Below are 20,318 nucleotides of genomic sequence, written 5' to 3' on the forward strand. Positions count from 1 at the left end.
GAGTCAGTGTGGCAGTTTCAAATATCAGCACTTGCAAACTATCTCCATGGTGCTCAGATGTATAACATTAGAGCTGCTTTTTWTATATGGCCATTCATGCTTGACTTAGCAGCGATAACAAGCCATCAATAAGTCAGTAATAAAGTCAGAGACCCCAGCCACCCCTCAAATGTACCCTCATTACAGTGAGACAAGCTAAGCTGCAAATAAACATCCCATGATATCACTCCCTGGCTGCAGAACATGGATATGAAGTCAGTATCAAATCTGGCTGCAGCACTGGCCTGGCTTCACATGATTTCTAACACTCAGGGCTTGGGTTACTATGAGACTGCATTTGTGTGTCTCTTGTTACTTCTATATAATTACTGAGAAACCATTAAGATAGCAAAATGTTTGTTTTTAAATTACTAATTTTTTTTAACTATTGTTGCATGAAAACTGTAAAAACATAGCTTCACAGTAAAATAAATGAACTATGGATGGCATCTGTAAGATTTTATAGTTCCACTCGACAGAAATTTGTTTCCAAATCTTAGTGATTTGGCCTAAATACTTTTAAAGTAAGCTTTCAATTGCATTGTTCAATGTGACATTTATAATTAATATAAAGTCACGTGCTTGTTTTCTACAGATATAGCTGTAAAATTTTGCCATAATAAGAGTCTGCTACAAAGGAAGATAAATTTCTTTATAGATTTATGGCATCTAATTAAAATGAAGCATTTTTATAAATTATTAATTGTGCCTGAGCAGTTGAACAGCTTGTTTTCATAAAAGGTCAAGAAGGACGAAGAAAAAGCTCTAGGTTGTCTCTGATGCATGTTATGCCTTTGACTGCTTTTGTTTCCAAATAACTCAACCAGGGATTTTGATGATTTCTTGTTAATAGGAGTTATATATATCTATATATCTATCTGTCTGTATATCGATCCATGTATAGACAGATAKGTATCTTTGAAATTCTAATTTAAAAAGCCGTGATGCCGTATAAGCTATTACCCTCACGAATACCTTTGTTATCTTCCTTTTTATGGGCTCGTTCCTGTGATCTCTCAAGGACACTCATGAGGCTCTGAGTACCCTCACTTTCTGGCGAGGCTGCACTGGAATACAAAATGTTCAACAACTTGTATGGACACAGCACCTTGTTGAACCGAGCTCACTTGTTTTGGTTCTGTGACTGTTGCTATTTCTGTGCTTGTCTTTGCAGCCAGGATGATACTTAAACTTATGTAGCAATTGTTCCAATAGTGGAAGGAAAATATTGGCAAAAGGAAAATACTCACCTAAAATACATTGTGTGAAAAAAGTTTATAAAATAACCTGCCTAAGTTACTGAAACATTTTAAATTTCAGGATCAGTTAAGAGAATTGCTAATAGCATTGGAAGAAAAGTCGATGAAGATTGAAGAGTTTGTGAGTGATATTGAATTGCGATTTAACTCAGTCGAGGTAAGTCCAGTGTTTTATCACACCAGTTTTCTTTCCCTCTACAAGATTGCTTCGAAGATATGCATGTCTCGTTGTGCAGCGTCATTGCTTCCACTAAAATGGGCTGTTGCTCCAGCCCTCAAATCGACTTCTCTGGAAATTCACTGGAAGGTGTTAACTTTGGAAGAAGAAAAAGATTGCTTTTTTGCACATTGCTGAAGTGGAATAAGTAACTGTCAAACACTGAAGAGAAAAGTTCCCTTAATTTTGTTTATGCCTATAAAAAGCTCACACTGTGTCTTTATTTAGAATATTATGTGAAGCATCTAAATTAGTTGCCCAGTATCTTAAGTTCTGATTGCCCAAGTTCTTAAGCCTTGAGGACTGTATTAATTCCAGTTTTAAGTATGAATTTTTAGTTATTTTGTAGTTCAGACTTCCTATCTCAGTTCTCAAGTATTAAAGTTTAATTTTAAAGCCTAACAGTAAATAAAAACCAAAAGAAACCCCCAAACAAACAAACAAAAAAGCTGTTGTTTTYAAGGTATTTCTCTAGAGATATTTTTCCCAGAGGACTTTGCCTGCAGAAATAAAATTGTCTTATTGTCAATGTGCCAGAATGAATCTGGTGGATGGCTTGTGTATGGGTAATTGACAATTTCTGTGTATTCATTAAATGTTGTCATTTTATTCTGCAGGAAAACTGTAAGAAAAATGCAGACTTACTGGAAAAGCAGAATGAAGAAATGCTTAAGAAAGTGGTAGCACAATATGATGAGAAATCAGAGAACTTTGAGGAAGTGAAGAAGATGAAAATGGAGTACCTGTATGAGCAGATGGTAAATTTCCAGCAAACTGTTGACTCAGCAAAGGAAACTTTGGAGACCACAGTAAAAGAAACAGATGAAGTGGATGGATTTGTTTTCCTAAATGTAAGTAGAATTGGCTTTCATGCTGTAGCTTTAACAGTATTAGTTAGGAAAGGACTTCTGTATCTAGGGTCTCAATGAGTTATTTACTTTTTTTTTTTTTTTTTTTTTTTTTTTTTTTTTTTTTTTTTTTTTTTTTTTTTTTTTTTTTTTTTTTAAGATAGCTAAGTCCTGCTAGCTCAGCTACTCCATTCTGAAACTGCCAGATCATTTGCTTTTGATGTGGGAATTCTTAGAGAGAACTGTAAAGATGATGCACAGGACAAAAACGTGACTTATGCTACTAAAATGCTTCTGTCTGTTTTGTAAGAGGGTGAAAAGACAGTTTGATAATATACCTGGAATTAATTATTCACTGAGAAGTAAGACATGTGAGAGTACTTACATATTTTACTCTATGAAAAATAAAATACATATTATGTGTGATAATAAACAACAAAAAAGTGATCTTTGAAACAAGAAAATGTAATTGAAAAGTAGAATTGTTTCTAGGCTGTAGGGTTTCTGTTGTGTGTTGTTATTGTTTTGGGGCTTTGTTGCTGTTTTGGGGTAGTTTTTTAATGAGCAGACAGGCAGAATTTATGCACTCAAATTGCTGAGGCTGTGATAAATATTTGCTGTTGAAAAACAGTGAGGGGCTGTGTCCTCCTTGGTTGCTGACTTCGGTGAAACCATGTCAGTCAGACAGGCTGAGGGCTGTGCATGTGAATTGCAAGTCTCTAAAGTCCTTTCTGAATGTTAGAAACATCTCCAGTGAATCTGCAGAACTTGACATACCTAACTCGTACAGTCATTAGTCCTAAACTTTGTTCAGAGAGTGTTATAGGCTCTGGGTCCAACAGTGCTATTCTTTTGCTTCAAGACTTGTCCTTAAGTGAGCCATGGTACCTTCTCCTCTCCACAAGTGCATTAACAGTCTCAAAGAGGATGGACCTTCTGGAATAATAATCTTCTCCCATTATGGAATTAGCATGAGGCCTAGCAGTTGCAGAGAAGCTATCCAGGAATGCCAGAATAAAAAGGTCAAATTATTGTCTAAAGGACTGATCACTCACAAATCTGCTTTCAAAATATGAGTGCCCAGCCCATATATGCCCCAGCAACTACAGAAAAGTTGGACCAATATTTGGCTTTCTTCCCTACTCCGTGCCACACAATGTCTTAGTATTCTGTAACCAAGTGAATGTTGTGATAGATTGGTAATTTTGAGATGGATGAAAAATGTAGATTATTTTCCTGATTTTGGAGAATCAATGCTTTGGAAAAAAAGATAACTTCATAATCTCTGATTGTTTTGTGCAGCTGTGAAAATTATTGGATTCCCTGTTCCCTTCTGTTAATGATAAAGGACAGGAACTTTTTTGTTCAGGCCAGGAAATATTAATTGAAGATTTCTGGGGTATGGGACAAACTCCTCCTCTATAAGTACAAATCTCACACAGTGTCTAGTAACAAGAAGTTATGAAGGACATTTTAGCCAGAATTTGGATTTAACTGTTCTTAATGTGCAAGTGATTTCTTTCTCTAAAAGTCCTGGTTTAAGAAAGTACTTGACTGTGTTCTGGTCTTTAAACCTAGATATTGAATAATAAACCTTCAGGCACTTAAAACGAGATTTATACTCTAATGCCCTGCTGAGCCAGAGCTTTGAAGTGAAATCTTCCTAAGGAAACAAATTCTCTGCTGGTGTGAATGTGTAGCATTCTGCACAAGTCAGTAAAGCTGTGTGTTTTATGTCTGTGGAGAGTAAAAAGACTGTTAGATGATCATGATCATGATTTTCAGCATTTTGGGGCTTTTGAACATTGATAACATATTTATTTTCTTACTCCTCTAGTCATCTAAAGAACTGAACAAAAGGTACATGAAGTACAGGTTAAGTGCACYGCAGTGAGCCACTAGGCCTGCATGCTTCATTTGCAAGCTTTGAAAACACACCACTAGTAATCAGAGCTACTTTTGTAAACCTTGCAAATAACGAAATTAAGATAAGTGGTTTTATACTTGCTGCTGTGGCTGACTGGATTTGAATGTTTTGCATGTGTTCTTTAATATATTAATTAAAAAAACAGCACATTACAACACCAGCTCAATTTTAAACCTCTACACAGACATTTTTAAACAGATGCTCATTGTAGTTTTTATTATACGTGCATATACAAAATCCATTTTGACCATGCTTCCACCTTTCAGACTGATCAGACGTATCACTGGTAAGTCTCTTTTTTTCACTAGTCGGGTTCTGTATCACTTGGTCTCTGAAAGGTTATAATACAAAGCAACACAGGTTGCTGGACTATGTTTCTGAACACAACTCCAGAAAAATGAGATTAAGTAGATTTCAAAACCTTACTAGGAGACAATGAGSTGTCTGATTCAGGATGTGTCAGTGGTGAGGGTTCCTCACCCCTGGTGCATCATGGTCTGCCTGCACACACCAGTAAATGCATACAACCACAAACAGTTCTCTGCCATGTAGGATTTTCTCGAGGGAGTTATTTTGGCGAGTCCCTGCCTTTATGAGAGAAGTGTTCAATCATAACCCTACATTCCCCAATAAATTTTCTAGGGTGAAGGGAAAACATTCAGAGCAGTTGGCTGCAGGCTTCTCCTATGCAAGTCCCCAAAACTGCAGTGCCCACCGCAGCACCCCCGACTTTCCCCAGAGGGTTTGGGCATTGCGAGCGCATATCAAACATACCTTTGCCAGTGCTGCCTCAGCCAGCACGGGGATATGCTGACATGGACTGGGCTATAGCACTGACACCAGGGTTTCAGTTTGCAGTCAAATCACAACCTCACTAGAGCGCTCTGAAGAGAATGTGCCAAACGCCTCTCCAAGGTTTCTATTAATCTCCAGAATTAGGACTGTAAATCTGTGCTCACCTGTTGCAAGTGAAACCGTCTGGCCATGTATCTGCCTTCGGTTTATTGCATAATATCAGAGCAGGTAAAATGCAACAAAGCAGTTTTCCAGGGCTTTCTGTCCACTTGTTCTTTATTTGTTTACATACACAATAAAGTTTGTTCTGTTTGGTGCATGGGCCTGGTTGGTGCCTGGTTATTACTTTTGTTTGATAATAACTGACTATCTAAAATAGGTTATGAACAAGTCTATTTAACAATGCATGCTTTTCCAAAGGAAGTGTATTTTATATTTGTTGTGCTTTAAGATTATGCATAAGTAACTACTTCAGAGACTGGAATAAAAAATGAAAGGGAGAAAGACAAAATTCAGATTAATTAAAAAAGATTGTTTTTCACTTCTTGAGGCTGCTTCTGTCCCACAGTTAAAAATGTTTTGAGTTTGTTTTTTTTTCATTTAATAAGCCCAGCAAATAGGGCTAATTAAGTGGAATCTATCTTCCTTCTCATGTTTTTTTGGCTTGCCACAAAGCAGCTGCTTTACGTTGCATCTCAGGAGTCAGGTGCTGTAGTTAGCTCTAAGGTTTGTAACCTTTAAAGGCACAGCATTAGCAAGCCCAAACCCTGTGTTCTTGAGAATCTTGCTGTGAACTTCCAAGTCCTCACATTCTCATGGGTTAAGCGTAAACAGATCATGTGTACTCTCACTGTGCTCCTGATTCGAAACTGCAGTGTGGTCTACGTTTTCAAAATCAGGGAAACAGCTTCTCCTTGCATGTTGTCCTCAAGTTCACAGGAAATATTTAGAGAAGCACATGTCATGTGGTCTTTGCTTCTGGCCTTTGGAAAACTATGCAATGCCACCAATTATTTATATGGACAAATATGTGTTTTCTTCCAACTAGGTTACTTTCTGCGATGGATACCACCCTCTCTTTAGAGAAGGTGCCCAGTGCTTTTTCACTGTTTGAGCACTATGCAGACAGTCCAGGACAAAGCAACCAACACTCCCTACAACACGTGCCTGGTAAGCAACTCTGGATAGCGTCTTTACAAAAGCTAACATTTTGGCAATGCTTTGGAAACTTTAGGAAGCTAAAAACGGAATCTATTTGTGAAGTATAAATTTGCAAACTGTGTAATTAGCAATCAGAGTTGAATGTAAAATGAAGTTTAATTGTGCACAAGTGTTTGGCTTATAGTAGGTACAGTAACATGAGCAACAGAGAGAGAAGTGCTAAATTGGGGAATTATTACATCATTTCAGACATCTGTAGCTCAGACAAGCTGAAGGTCTCAATCTGTAAATCTCCCAAGGCTAAAGAAGTTGTTTTTCCTTGCTGGCAGAGATAGAAGCAATCAAAGGGTCTCCTGAGCTCTCTTCCTCTGAGGGTGACATCCCCAGAATGGGAAAGAGAGCAGAGTTCTGGTTGATGGCTGAGGCCTTGCGACTTATCACAAGTGAATTGAGGCACCTGAAAATCCCAAGGGATTTGAAGGCAAAGGGAGTAACTACAGCTGGACACAGCCTCTGCTTGGGAGGGTAATAGTGAAAACTGCAAATGATAAAGGGGTTTACTTATCTCTATCTGTTATTTCATGTCCTTGAAAAAGCCTGACTGGGCTTTCTGCTCTGCCTGCATATAAAGGTGTACTCTGTAGACCTGGATAGCTGTCAACGAAGATCTTGTCAGTACCATTTTGTGGACAAATTTTCTTCATAATGGGACCTCACTCCAGAGTTTCTTTTCCAAGAGAACACTGGTTTAGGGATCTCTCATCTCACTGTCCTGCTTTGTGGCCTCSCATTCATCACCACATGCACCAGTGCCATCATAGTCACTCCCTGGCTTTTGAAGTGAAGCCTCTTTCTCATGTGGTTGATCCCTGAGGGCTGAAACCAGACCATTAAATTCCCTAAGGTGCTTTGTTCACTGGCTGGATTTTCAAGAGACTAATGGGACATTGGAGAAGTGCCCACCTTGTGCAAACTCTCTGGTGTCTTAATAAGGGCTGAGTGCACTTAGCAGTATGGGGAGATTGTCTCTCTCCTCCACACCACTAATTTTATTAGACCTAGAGGACCTCAGATATAGCTGAGATGTCAATGTCCATGTCAGATTTGTATGAATTTGCCTGTGGCATTTGAAGTTCTCAGGTGAAGCTGGACAGGCATTTGTGCATGCAGCATTATCGCAGTGTCAATTTTTTAGGAAGTTGGATAAAAAGAACTTTTTTGTAACTCACACTGCCGGTTAACTTGCTGGTGTAAATGTGCTGTGTGTCTTGGCTCAGTTCCTAAACTTCCTCTTGCAGTCCCATGGGTGCAACCGTTCATTCCTCCTAGGCTGCTGCCTGCTGGCAAGGTCATACAGGAGGACAGATCCACATAYTTCCTTTTCCTACAAGCCACTCCTACACATACTTCCCTAAACTGCTGAAATCTGCTTTCTGGGTTAGTTTGCATCAGCTWCTGTATTTGCTGGCTCCAGACCAGTTTGCTATGACAAACTGCAAATGAGTAATTGTCCACTAGCAAGAGATCTTCAAAGCACTTTATCCTTTATGTTTACTTAATCTCTAACATATCTAGTTTTCTGTCTTCACTGTTACTGCAAAGTGATTTTTACTTTGGCAAGCAGCAGACAAAAAGAATTGGGGTGTTTTTTCTTATTCATTTGATAGTTTGTTTTTCAAGGTCATACCCTTTCTGAAAGAAAATAGTGTTACATGTATACATGAAACTTGATTTGGAATTAAATAGCTTGAATACATAATTTATCACATAGTGGAGACAATTTTCAGACACTCAGAATTTTATTTGACTGAAGCCATATGATGAAATGCATATGAATGTGCCAGGTTTCTTCAATCCATATATTTTCCTTCAGCAAGTACAGTGTTTTACTGACCAATTCCACAGAATATTACTTTCACTATTTCAGAAACATCTTTTTTTTCAAAATGCCCTCCATTTCTAAATTTTCCATATCCACTAATGCAAAGCCCTTTTCCCTCAAATTCTTCCTCCTTTCATGTAATCCATTTCCATTCACAAATGTATTTGCATTAAAAAACCGTTGTAGCATGCTGTTGAGCATAATGRAACCCAGCTTCTGCTTGGGAATAGAAGAGTGGGAATAATTAAAAAATTTAAAAATTATTATTTACAAAGCCCACTGCAAGTCCTGTCCTTTTATACTGGAAGGTGAGGACCTTTGCCGATTGTAAAAAAATTTCCAATAGAGTCACAGATGAATATTTCTGCTCTCCTTCTTCAAATACACAAAGCCAAGGAAATGTTGTTTCTCATTATATCGGGAAACATATGAATTATCCTTTTTCTCCCAGGGGCTATGGAGATTAGGTAGCAGGGCAGCAAACTTCCTTATGCCACAGCACTTCAATGAAAACTGAACTGATGAGAACATACCCCATTTTTGTGTTGAAAAATACCATTTAGCCAAACTTGTATYGCAAATACCTCATTTTTTGATTAAAAATCACTTTAAAGGGTCAACTTAAAAAAGGACAATGCATAAAAATTGTATAGTTCAGAGAATAGTTCAGCTCATTTTAAAATTGCTTCCTTTCAAATTGTTTCATATCATGCAAAAGGAAATTAGAAATCAAATGTTTCTCAATGTTGCTGAACTGAATTTTGATCCACAATTTTTTTTTTCAGAAGTTTCATTCAGTAAAGAGCTTCTGTTCAGATTTGGCATAATAATAAGTCTTGCAACTGTGGGGTTTCTGTGATCAAAAATAGTGGTTTCTAGGCAACTTCATGGGGAAAAAAAATGGTTTTCCCACCACGTCCACTGAAAGGAAGTATTTTCCTAAAGATGATAAATTTTTTAATTGCCAGCTCTAGATGCAGTCAAAAGACAAAATGAAGATTGTTTTTAGCAATGAGTAGGATAATTTTTTTTTCAATGGGAAGCAGATGTAATGCTACTGTACTGGTAGCTCTCTGTATAAATCATAAGGAAACAGCCAGCATCTGCATTTGCCTTGTTCATGCCACAGGGGATCATCATCATCATTACTGTGAAGATAACTGAAAAGAAAGCAAAAGCTTTCTGCTGAGATTCTAAGAGGATTCATGAAATATGGAAATTTACTGGGTGAAGAAATAGAACCATGTATTTTCGTTCCCTGCAATCACTTTAACAATTACCATCTTTTGGGGCTTTTTGCTTCTTTCTTTCCCCTCCCTCTCTTTTATGACATAATCACAGAGGAGAACAATATCTCATCTGCGGTTGGATCTGTGTCGATCAGGAGACAAAGTTTGAGTGAAATTTGGGGAGCCCKGGAAATCTTTGAAGCACTTTGTGAGGGATGATCCTGGCTGCCCCTCCTTCCTGCCACAGTCATTCCTCACAGGCCCAGGGGACTGAGAATGCTTGGGGTTCAGGTGCTTTGGCAGAGTTCAGGTGCACCTGCACCCCAAGCATTCTCAGTCCCCTGGGCCTGTGAGGAATGACTGTGGCAGGAAGGAGTGCCAATTTCTGTTTGTGCAGTAGGAGTCCATCCCAGGGCAGGGTGGAGCCGAGGCTGCAGGGAGCCTGATGTGGCAGATCCTTCCCTCTGCCCACATTTCTGGGATCAGTACACACATCTCCCTGGAGTAGGGTGTGGGCACAAGCTTTGTGCTGGATTTGGGTGGTYCCATTAGTAGAACTGCATCTTATTTTGTCCAGATTGTGAGGGACATGGGGGCCTTCCAATGCTGCGCAGATATTTTTTTCTCTTCCTGGTTTATGAGGACCTGTTGCACTAAAACTGCACCAGTATTCTTTATTTCCTGGCTGTACTCGTGGATATAAGCAACCTGAGTGAAAACAAGCAATTGGGTTGACTTATGAATCTGTAGGTAATTTGGCTGAAAACACAGGAGCGTGTATAACCATGGGAGATTTCCCTCTCAGTCCCACAGACCCCGACTGTCATACCTCAGGAGCCAAACTCGGCCACCAGCACCTCCATTGCCGTCTACTGGGCTGTGAGTGACGGGGACACCATCGACTGCTTCCAGGTCTACTGCATGGAGGAGCCACAAGCCAGCAAAGATGCAGGGGGTGCGTAAGGTCTTGCCTTTGCAATTGCAGGAGTCCTTTCTGCCTGGCCTGGGGTAAGCAGAGGGGAGGATAAGCTGCAGGGGAATGCCCASGACATGGAAACAAGAATGGCTGTGAAGCCTCATGTATAGAACTAAAGATAGGCAATGGTCGAGGAGATCATAAGGAAGCTGSTGTTTCTTCTCCTCCCCTTTGTCCTCTCAAATGCAAGATAATCATGGTCTGGAAAGACAAGGGCAGTTGTTTTCACCTGTTGTGCTGCCTTTTCATGATGATGCTTGGCCATCAGAAAGGATGTGTCCATGCTGACCATGAGTACTCATGGGGGCTGCAGATGGAGCTCCCAAGGGGACAGGTTTCATTCGGTTTTTAGGGCCCTGCATGTGCTTCAGAAGTATGTCCTCACTGAAAAAGCATTGGGGAAATGCAGTCAGTATCTCCACATATAGAAAAAATATTTCAAATGTTAAAAACTGAAATTGAATAAAGGGTATTGAAATGCTCATTCATTGAAAAGCTCAAAGCAGAACATAAAGACACTTTTAGTGAGCACGCTATGCACAAATCCATGTGTGCATATATGTTAACAAGGATGTTAAAGGCTTTTTATTGTAGGTAATTTATAGCTAAGGGCCATATAGTTTATCATGAGAAATTGCAGTTGCAGAGGTTGGTAACTGCAGGTTGCACATCCCAAACTTGCAGTCCAATCCTCAGTAGGGCTGAGGGAGATAATCTCCCCTTGCCATCAATGGCATTCGTGTACGCTCAACGCAAGGGCACGTCAAAAACTTCCACTCAAAAGCAAGTCAGAGTGAAATATGGAGGTCTTAGCTAGTAATGATTTCTGGATTTTTTTAATTCACTGTGTTTGATATGCTATTTGAGAGGCTCAGTTGTAAGCCCTACCAGTGCAGACAGGAGGGTGATGTCCATGCATGTGTGTGTTCTCCYAGCCTTAGTGGAAGAGTACAGAGTGACAGTGAAAGAGAGCCAYTGCATTCTGGAGGACCTGGAGCCAGATCGCTGCTACAGTGTGTGGGTCATGGCTGTGAATGGCACAGGCTGCAGCTTACCCAGTGAAAAAGCCATTTTTAAAACAGGTATGTACATATTTTATCATTTCATTATTATAAGTTTCAGGTCCTTAGACAAATTTAGTCCAAACTGTTACTGACACAGAAGAAGCTGCTTCATTTAGCCCATCTGGCAGATAGCAGGCTGTTCACGGTCATTTCCCTGTTTGCTAAGAGATAGTGGAATAATAGCTCCTGAGAGGAAACTTGSAGGCATTCAAATCGGAAGATGTTTCCAGCATCAGGCCCCATGGCTGCAGCATCAGGGCAGCACATTATGTACTTATCTTCTGAGTGAGCTGCAGTGCTCCAGGGAAGCTCTGGGAAAGCCACCTGGCTGCCCCCTGCTGCTTCTCCCTCTCCTGCCCACAGTGGAGGAGATGGCTGCGTGTTTTGCCTCTCTCCCATCTGCCTGAATACATCTATGTTGCATTGATTTAAGGGATTTTAATTTTTTGAGGGAAGGACTGCTTTACTGAGATTACATGCTGGGTCTTGCTCAGTGGGACACAGATCTCAGGTGTGGCTGAGAGGCTCTGCTGTTGTTTAACTAGTATAAATAAGGATGAGTAATTAGATGAGTATTGCTTATGAGCTTCATTTGACTGATTAATTTTTCTGAACATTAATTTCTTTAATAATTTGTATTGGCAAAACTATTGCTTCTTGAATTACAAGCAAAGAGAAGCATCCTTGTGTTTGAAGCCCTCCTGCCAGACAATTTTTTTTCAGTGTTACAGGATAAAAACAATTATTCCATTCCTGCAGGCACAAATACAGGCAAATATATTTAACAATTTCATAGTAAAAGCTTCCGTACCACACTGAATTTCTTGTCGAAATCACTTGGCAGCAAGCACAGCTTCAAGTCTTTTGCTTAATGTACTAGACTTCAAATCTGTTGATAATTCTCCTCAATACTTAATTTGTGTTTCATATTTTAACAAAGCTTACTTTCCAGAGAACTCAAAGTGGAAATTCAAATCTTTGGCCTCAGCAATGCAACTGTGAACACAGTGCAGTTTTCTGACACATGCACAAATAATGATGAGTTACTACTAGCTAATAAATCACAATTGAAAAAGGGGGTGTTCATCTCTCTGAAACAATTATTTGAAAGAAATCTCTTTGTCTGTTGGTGTCAGGCTCACCATACTTCTTTCCAAAAATTGAAGCCTTCTAAAAAAAGCTAATTTACAAGAGTTTTTGAAGGCTTTCTTCAGCCTATTTCTTTGAGAAAACAAATAAATTAGATCCAGTGTGGGTTTATTAAACACCTTCCCTAAAGCTCYGTTGAACTCCGTCTGGAGTGCACGAGCCCCAAATGAACTCGTGGGGACACTGCGGAGCACTGACTGATGCAAAATTGCTGCATCTCCTCAACACCAAAGGCAGAAAGGTAAGCACCAGTAATTGAAATCAGTTCTTCAGCTGCTATGATATAAAGATAAAATATTTCAATTCTTCAAGGAACCCAATGAACTCAGAAGCAAGAATGTAGAGTTTATTTTTTTGCAATTCAGAACTTGTAATTCAGAACTTTAGTAATTCAGTAATTGGCACATACAAGGAAATAATTTGCTGTCATATGAAGTTATAAGAATATACACATCGGTAGCTGGACAAAGCTGTGACKCTTCCAGTTGTTGGGAACCCCAACAAAATTTGTTACCCCTGCACCTGTGGCAGTGTTAGTGTAGCCTGGAGAGTTGTGGGGAATGCAGATGGATGCTGCTGTAGCATCACCCCAGAAACCCCTGACGCATGCACCTCCACCTCCCAGRGTCACAGCTTGTCCTTCCTCCACTGAGGAGCACTGTTTCCAAACAGTAATTTCTGTGAGGGAATGAAGCTGAAGGCAGGAGATAACCTSTCTACCACCCGACTCCAATCCCGACCCACAATGATGTCCTGATGATCTCTCCTTGCAATCCTAAAGACACAGAAGTGAATTCACCTTCTGCTGTTGCTCAAAACCTGCGTGATTCTCACCCTGTTGGCCACATACAATCACTTATATGAGTTCTGGAATATTAACAATGAAATTAGATTATGTACTCTAGCTGCAATTAATTTGTTAAAAAAAATCTCAGAAGCACAGTAACAGCTTTCTCTGGTATGCTCACTCTAACTACTCTTTAGACAGATATTTTCAAAATATAGTTAAAAAGCTTGATGTCTTGTGACATACTGTTCGCACATCCACAGATATGTGTGCGAGCTGSTGAATGCAGGTATTAGGGGATTCAGCTAATAATTTTTAATTCTTGAGGAAAGAAACATTTAGAAACAGTCAATATTCAAATATATCACAAGAGAATGAAGGGATTTCATTGCTAAGGAACCTGCAAAAAAAATATTACCAGGTGATGCTCTATCCCACAAATGCATTGTTCTGCTGAATACATACATTAGCTGCTCCTCGAGTAAAACATAAAGTAAATCTTAACCTGAATTGCTAGCCTCCTGATTATCACTAAGCCAGGAAACTGTTAAATACTTGTGGATGTTTTTCTTTCCTTTTCTAGTAACAACAAATCATTTTTCTTAAAAAAAAAMCCAGCATCTGGAACCTCTCTTGCCATTCTATTAGATAATCTTGTCATAAAATTGCCTAATCCCTACTTTTGTCTTAGGCCTCCTATTTAGAACCCCAAAAGTAAAATTAATTTATTTGACCTTCTCTTTTTCTTTAATTAATAAAGTTTCTTTTAGAATTGGTATCAGGACTGTTTATGTGAGTTTCACAACAGGTTGTAAGGTGTTTTCTGTTGCTATTTCCCAGAATAGGAAAAAAAATAGGAAAAGAGAATACAACTAATCCATTTTCATTCTACARTGTTGACTGTGCAGTTTCATACAATAGATTTTGATTACTTGCAGCTAGTGCACTTCTTTACATTCTGTTTTCTGTCTTGCAGTTGGGCCTGTAGCTCTTAAACAGAATCTCTAAAAAGGAGAAATTACAGGACCAAATTTTAGCACTGCAAAAATAACCAGGACATAATTAAACAGAAAGTCAGCATCTCCCTGTCATTTTTGCAGCAGCACATTCGTTTCTGATGCAGTTCATGCAGGGGCTRCTGAGGACAGGATTGAGGTGATGCAGGGAGAGCTGTAGGCAGTGCTGCCTCGGTGCTCYGCTCCTTGCAGATTGGCAGAAATGAGGAAAACATGCTTCAGGAAAGGCATAAAAATTTACTGTTCTGAGGATATGACAAATGCACAAATATTCGCAGCGACTTTCCCAGCATGTGCTCCTTCTTTGTTTTCCCTGTAATGTACCCCTCTGTCACTCAAACACAAACAAGCAAAAGATCATTGCTGAATGTGGAAAAAACTATCGCGTGGGTTTTAAGGAAGCGACTGTTGTTTCCCCGGCAAGATCCCCCTCCGGGCACCCTGCTCGCAGTAGGGCTGACGTGTCCTTGTGTCCCCAGCGCCCGCCGTGCCCACCATCAAGGCCGAGGACTGCACCGTGTGCTGGGGCACGGCCATCGTCCGCTGGCGAGCCGGGTCCGTGTCCGCCGAGTCCTTCATCGTGGAATACTGCCGGCAGCACTCGCCGGAGGGCGAAGGTCTCAGGTCAGTGCCGCAGCCTAAAGCCCCTTGGTCAGATTAGGCAGCCGCTGGTGACCGCCCCCACCCCGCGGGGCATTACGCAAGGGATTATTCTGCCTGCAGCCACGCAASGAAGAAATCTGCTTCTGTGTGCTGAGGAATTTAAGGGGCAGGCACTAATCTGTGAGATTAGGCTGAGACAAAAAAATACTTCCTTTTTATTCTGCTYAACCGGACAATCCCTTTCGTTTGGGGCCAAAACCCTGGAGATATTGTGCTGTCTGTAATCAACCAGAAGTTTCGGGATGTGCTGACCGGGAAAGCAGTCGCGGCTCCGCAGCTGCCACGGCCCCGGGGCAAGGCAAGGCAGGGCAGCTCCCCGGGAAGGCGTGTGATGGAGGAGCAGGGCCCATTTCGCTCTTTGCTGTGTGGAGAACAAGACAGAAGTCAGCTTTGGGCGTAGAGAGGGCGATGCGGGTGTCCCAGTAATAGCAGTGACCCATCTGTGCTGTCTGGACGTGCGGGCCGATGCCTCCCCACACACAGCTGAGCCTGGCTGTGCTGGCATGCCACAGGGCTCCAAGAGCAGCTTTGAAATTCGGAGCTGTGGCTGTTTATGCCAGACCCTCTCTGGTTTGCCCTGTGCTGAGCCTCTGCTGCATAGAGGAGAGGACAAGGAAGGGTGTCCGCACCACTGAGCCATGAAATTATGCACTGTGCTGAAATAAAGAGAAAATTGGTGCAGAACTGTAGAATCTTAGAATGGCCTCAGTTGGAAGAGACCTTAAAAATCATCTAGTTCCAACCTCACAGCTGTAGGCAGGGAATTACACAGTAATCTGGATGTCCTTGGGGCTTGGGGTTTTTTGTTTGTTTGCTTTTTAAAAACAGTGACAAAAAATATTCCAGCAAAATACAGCTGCAAAGGTCTGWGAAGTTTGGGGAAATGGAGAGGGGTGACTTGCCATACAGGAGCCTGTGGAAGAGCCTCAGCCCAGCTGAGGTTGTCTTCTTCACCCCCTGAGGAGCCCGCCTAAGGTCTTTACCTGTGGGGTAGTTCACATGAACATCATGGAAGTGGGACAGAGAGGGAAGAGCTCCATGAAGAGAARGGAAGGTCTCCATGCCCTGCAGTCAGAATTAGTTAAGTGGACTAAAGTGGTCATAACTTTCTAGCAGAGATGTACAACTGCGAAAATGTGCATGTGTTGCTCCTTTAAAAAGTAGGGTGAAAACTGAAATTAAAATTTTCTGTGTGGGTGGGAGACTTTTTRTCATGCAGTACCAGTGTTCTGCGTTACTGCAGTCAAGGAGAGGTCTCGCCCGTTCTCCGCCTCTCAGAGGGACCTGCCTGTTTCGTACATATTTCATGTGGCCATCAGTTCCCTGTCAACCTGCCAAAGCTGCTGTTGGTCAAACATAATGGAGGTGCTCCCAATACCTGTGCTGGCTGTTTGCCCTCAAATTTCTATGCTGTTGTCTGAAATGGACTTCTTTTCTCAAAACTAAACCAGAAACTGCTGATTTCTGTAATCCGTGAGCAAAGTGTTGGTAACACAAAGTGTTTTCTTGTGTGGTGATAAAAGTGGCAAGAAAACTTCCAGAACAGATCCATTTGCTTTCTCAAGTGACCTCTCAAGTGTAAAATGTAACGTGTTTATAATTATACTGAGTCACATTTGACTTTTTGTGCTCCCTGTTGGCATAAGCTGGCCTTTTACTGTGACAAGTGTGAAAATTTCCCACAGGACAAAATAATGAATTTTAACAGAATTGCTCTAGTTTAAAGTTCTCTATTTGTAGAAGAGCCCTGACCTCTTTCTGTGTGTCAAAAAGACACTGTTTTGCTACTTATTTTCCCTGAAAACAATTTCCCTCTTTCTTTTTCCTAAGTCAACCCYCTAAGAATGACATGGAAATCTTCTGTAGCATCACAAGTGGTGTGGAGAAAGGAAAAATTTCTGTTTAAGATAGTTCATGAAGTTGAGGGGAAGAGAGCCCACTTGTAGATGGAGAACATTGCCTGTATCACTCGTATCAAAGGCCCCCAACGCGCAATTTAGGATTAGAAATCAAGTAGACTAGAAGTCAATTAACTTCACTAGAAGCCAAGTATCTGTATTGGGCAGAATAAAACTCTTAACTCTATGTACACCCAGAATTTTGGTCTCAAATCTAGTAGATTCTTCTGGGGTTTTTTTGGTTTTTTTTTTTTTTTTTTTTTTTTTTTTTTTTTTTTTTTTTTTTTTTTTTTTTTTTTTTTTTTTTTTTTTTTCTTCTTTGAAAGCTTGGAGTTTGTCCTTTGCATGTTTCCTGAGCAACATTCATCTCGGGGATCAGCCAAATGTGGAGCCCTTTCACACACAGCCTGTGCCTTTTGTGTTTGCAGCAGCCCTGCAGCTAGGCAATTTCCCAGTCCCTGGGTGGGAGTTCAAACACATTTCTCAGCAACCTTAGAAGGTTCATTAATTTGCTGCGGGGGGTGCAGTGTGAAAGCACAGGTCAGGGAAGAACATTCAGGAAAAGTCCTGGAGAAGGCAGCGTGGTCCCATCCTACAAAGCTGCTCTCACAGATGTCATTCTGGGAGCTCACCCAAGGTAAAGGACACTGCCAAGGGAACAAGCAGGGAGAAGTGCCCTCATTGAACAGCTAGGGACATGTGGTCTAAAGCAACACCCTGTATACTTCAGCGTGCCAAAGAATCACATGATGGTTGGGGTTGGAAGGGACTTTGGAGATCACCTATAGTAACACCCCTGATCAAGCAGGGCCCCCTAGAGCCATTGCCTAGGATGCTTTTGAAAATCTCCAAGAACATCCTTGGAGCAGTCCCAGCTCCCCACGGAGAGAATTTGAASCACATCTGGAAATGAAACCTCACTAAATTTTCTTTTCAAATACTGTCAAAAACACAGCAATCAAACAAAAGAACCACAAAACCCCAACCAATCAAAACATACAAAAACCAACCAAAAAAACTCCACCCAGATCTACGTTTTCCCTTCTCTGTTCTCTCTTCTTGCCAGCTTGCTATCTGAGGGATATGATTTCATTTAAAATCATCTTAAATTGTCGGCAATGAGTCCCTGGCTTGTTGCAATGGTTYTGAAGCTCCTTCCCAGGTTGAATCTTTTTACGGAATCTTTATGAGGGATGCTTTGAAATGTTTCTTTCAGTTTCAAGAGCTCTGCTATTTTCTCACTGTTCAGCCTCTTTATGTTAAGAAGTCAATGGAGTTGTGGGTGGAAGATGGAAAGCTGTGAGAAATGTAGTCCAGGGATTAGGTATGTAGGCTGTTCAGATAGAAAGCCTGTGTCACATCATGCAAAATCCGTAAGGCACAGGGAGGCAGAAATTAGTGCAGTATGTGGTGAGCTTGTGCAAGTGGAAATTGCTGAATGTCAGCCTCTCTGACAATGCAAGACATGGCACTTCTAGTCTAGACTCCTTATGGAGCAAATCTCCTGCTGGAATGGGAGGAGCAAGTCTCCCTCTTGCATTGCCCCCATGATTGTCCATGATTGTCTAGCTCGGGAAACAGGCTGTGGGAGCCACAGAACCTTCCCTCCCTCTAGCTCTGCCGCAGCAGATAGGGGCAGGCAGGGTGTGTTTTGGTGACCTAACTCCTAAACAGCCAGAGCTGGGATTGAGGAGAAGAGAGGAAGAGAAGGATGTGGCACAGCTGGCAGCAAGCTCAGAGCTATTTGCTCTTTATTTTTAGCTTCAGGAGCTTTTTCCACTCATGGTGCACCCTTTCTGTGTGCTTCCACACGTATCTGGAGAAGCTTGCATACTTTCAGCCCTAGCTCTGTATCAGTGATAGCAGCACAGCTCTGGAGGTACTGTTTCAGTGGGATCTTGGGGGTGGAAATGACAATTATAGCACAGAGGGTGTTGTGAATCACTGCAAGGCATATCATTTGCTGGGTTCAGGCCGTATTAAACAATATCCCCTAGATGTTGTTTTCTTTAAATAAATGAGGATGCTGATGAGAGAAACATGCATGAAAATACAGCATCAGATTTCCCTAAAAGCAAAGAAGTCAGATTCAACGGACAACTGCTACTATAATATTCCTTGGCAAGTTAAAGATGAGGAAACATGCAACTCCTTTTTGTTCTGTTTTAAATAGCATATACCTGACATGTGGAGATTGGATTTTCAGACGTGCAGATTCCTCTTACCATGAGAGGGAGAGAGAAAAAAGATACTTAAAATATTTAACTTCAAATGATTCTTGCCTTTCTGTGCACTAGTTTTTGTATCACAATACCGAGAAATTGAGAGGACAGTGCAAATAAGATAACATTTAAGCTAAAGATGCCTCTTTGATAACACTTTGATAACAACATTATTACATTTCAAATCATCTCTAAAGTGGGCAGGTGTATATAGAGTAGAAAGTATCTGACATTAGAAATGTTGTAGGTGGATTTCTCTTTCTTTCAAAATTACAGTTCACTACTTAAGGTGAGCTTGAGGACGATTTATCTGCAATGCCTGTTACAAAAAAAAATCAGAAATCAAACAGCCTTCCACCAACACAGTCAGGATGCATTTTCCCTCGCCTTCTCCTACACATAACCTGCATGCTGTAAACTAAGCACTAATCATACCTTCTCTTCATCCCTGCTTTTGCATAATCAATCTAAAACATGACAAACTGGAGTGATTGCTGGGTAYCTCTCAGTATTCCCTCTCCCCCTTCACCCTGCCCTCTAGACAGGAGAGGCAGTAGATAACAAGACCTATTTCTCYTTTGCACGCAGCTTCTTTTGCGCTTGGATCTGGCTCAGAATGTAGCAAATGAAATTCCTACTTGTCAGCATATTCTGTTTCATTAGTTGGCAGCAGCAGGACTGTTTTTAATCCTTAATCGTAGCTAAAATTGATGGGCTCTTATTCTTAGGCAGCTTAAAGCTGGCTGAAATAGATTACCAAGCAGAGAATGCTATTCGAAAATCTGATCACGGTTTTATGGCCCAGATATGCTTAAAGTCAAGATTTTTCTGTTTCACTATTACAACTGAAAAGCAGCATGCTATTGCTCTCTGATTTAACCATGCATCCAAATTCTAATTTGGAGAATTTAATATTTGTGAGAGACCTAAGTCTGAACTTTGATGGCTGACCCTATTTGGCAAATGACTGGACCAGAAATGTTCTCTAAATACCTATGAGATACCTCTGCGATCCAGAGTATGGATATCTCGTGTCTACCCATTACACCAGAATGTAACTGTCTAATTGAATTTAGAAATTATTTTGTGTTTGATTAATGAATCATCTGATAAATAGTACATAGTGAAAAAGAAGATCTCCTAATTTCTTTGGAAGAATACTGACTTACATGACATTTTCCAGAAG

At 40.7% G+C, this 20,318-nt stretch overlaps 1 protein-coding gene across 1 annotated transcript in view; it reads left to right on the forward strand.

The window, feature by feature from the left end:
- CMYA5 (cardiomyopathy associated 5) overlaps positions 1 to 20,318 on the forward strand; it is a 46,186-nt gene that overhangs the window by 20,165 nt on the left and 5,703 nt on the right. Inside the window, exons 3-9 of the mRNA XM_057363866.1 lie at positions 1,360 to 1,455; positions 2,133 to 2,366; positions 4,201 to 4,223; positions 6,134 to 6,255; positions 10,163 to 10,312; positions 11,269 to 11,415; positions 14,829 to 14,973. Of these exons, the coding sequence (XP_057219849.1) occupies positions 1,360 to 1,455; positions 2,133 to 2,366; positions 4,201 to 4,223; positions 6,134 to 6,255; positions 10,163 to 10,312; positions 11,269 to 11,415; positions 14,829 to 14,973 (917 nt within the window). The remainder of the gene's footprint in view (positions 1 to 1,359; positions 1,456 to 2,132; positions 2,367 to 4,200; positions 4,224 to 6,133; positions 6,256 to 10,162; positions 10,313 to 11,268; positions 11,416 to 14,828; positions 14,974 to 20,318) is intronic.

The sequence above is a fragment of the Malurus melanocephalus genome, unplaced genomic scaffold (assembly GCF_030028575.1).
Source record: "Malurus melanocephalus ecotype Western Australia unplaced genomic scaffold, MMel_1.1 scaffold_31, whole genome shotgun sequence".
NCBI classification, from domain to species: Eukaryota; Metazoa; Chordata; class Aves; order Passeriformes; family Maluridae; genus Malurus; species Malurus melanocephalus.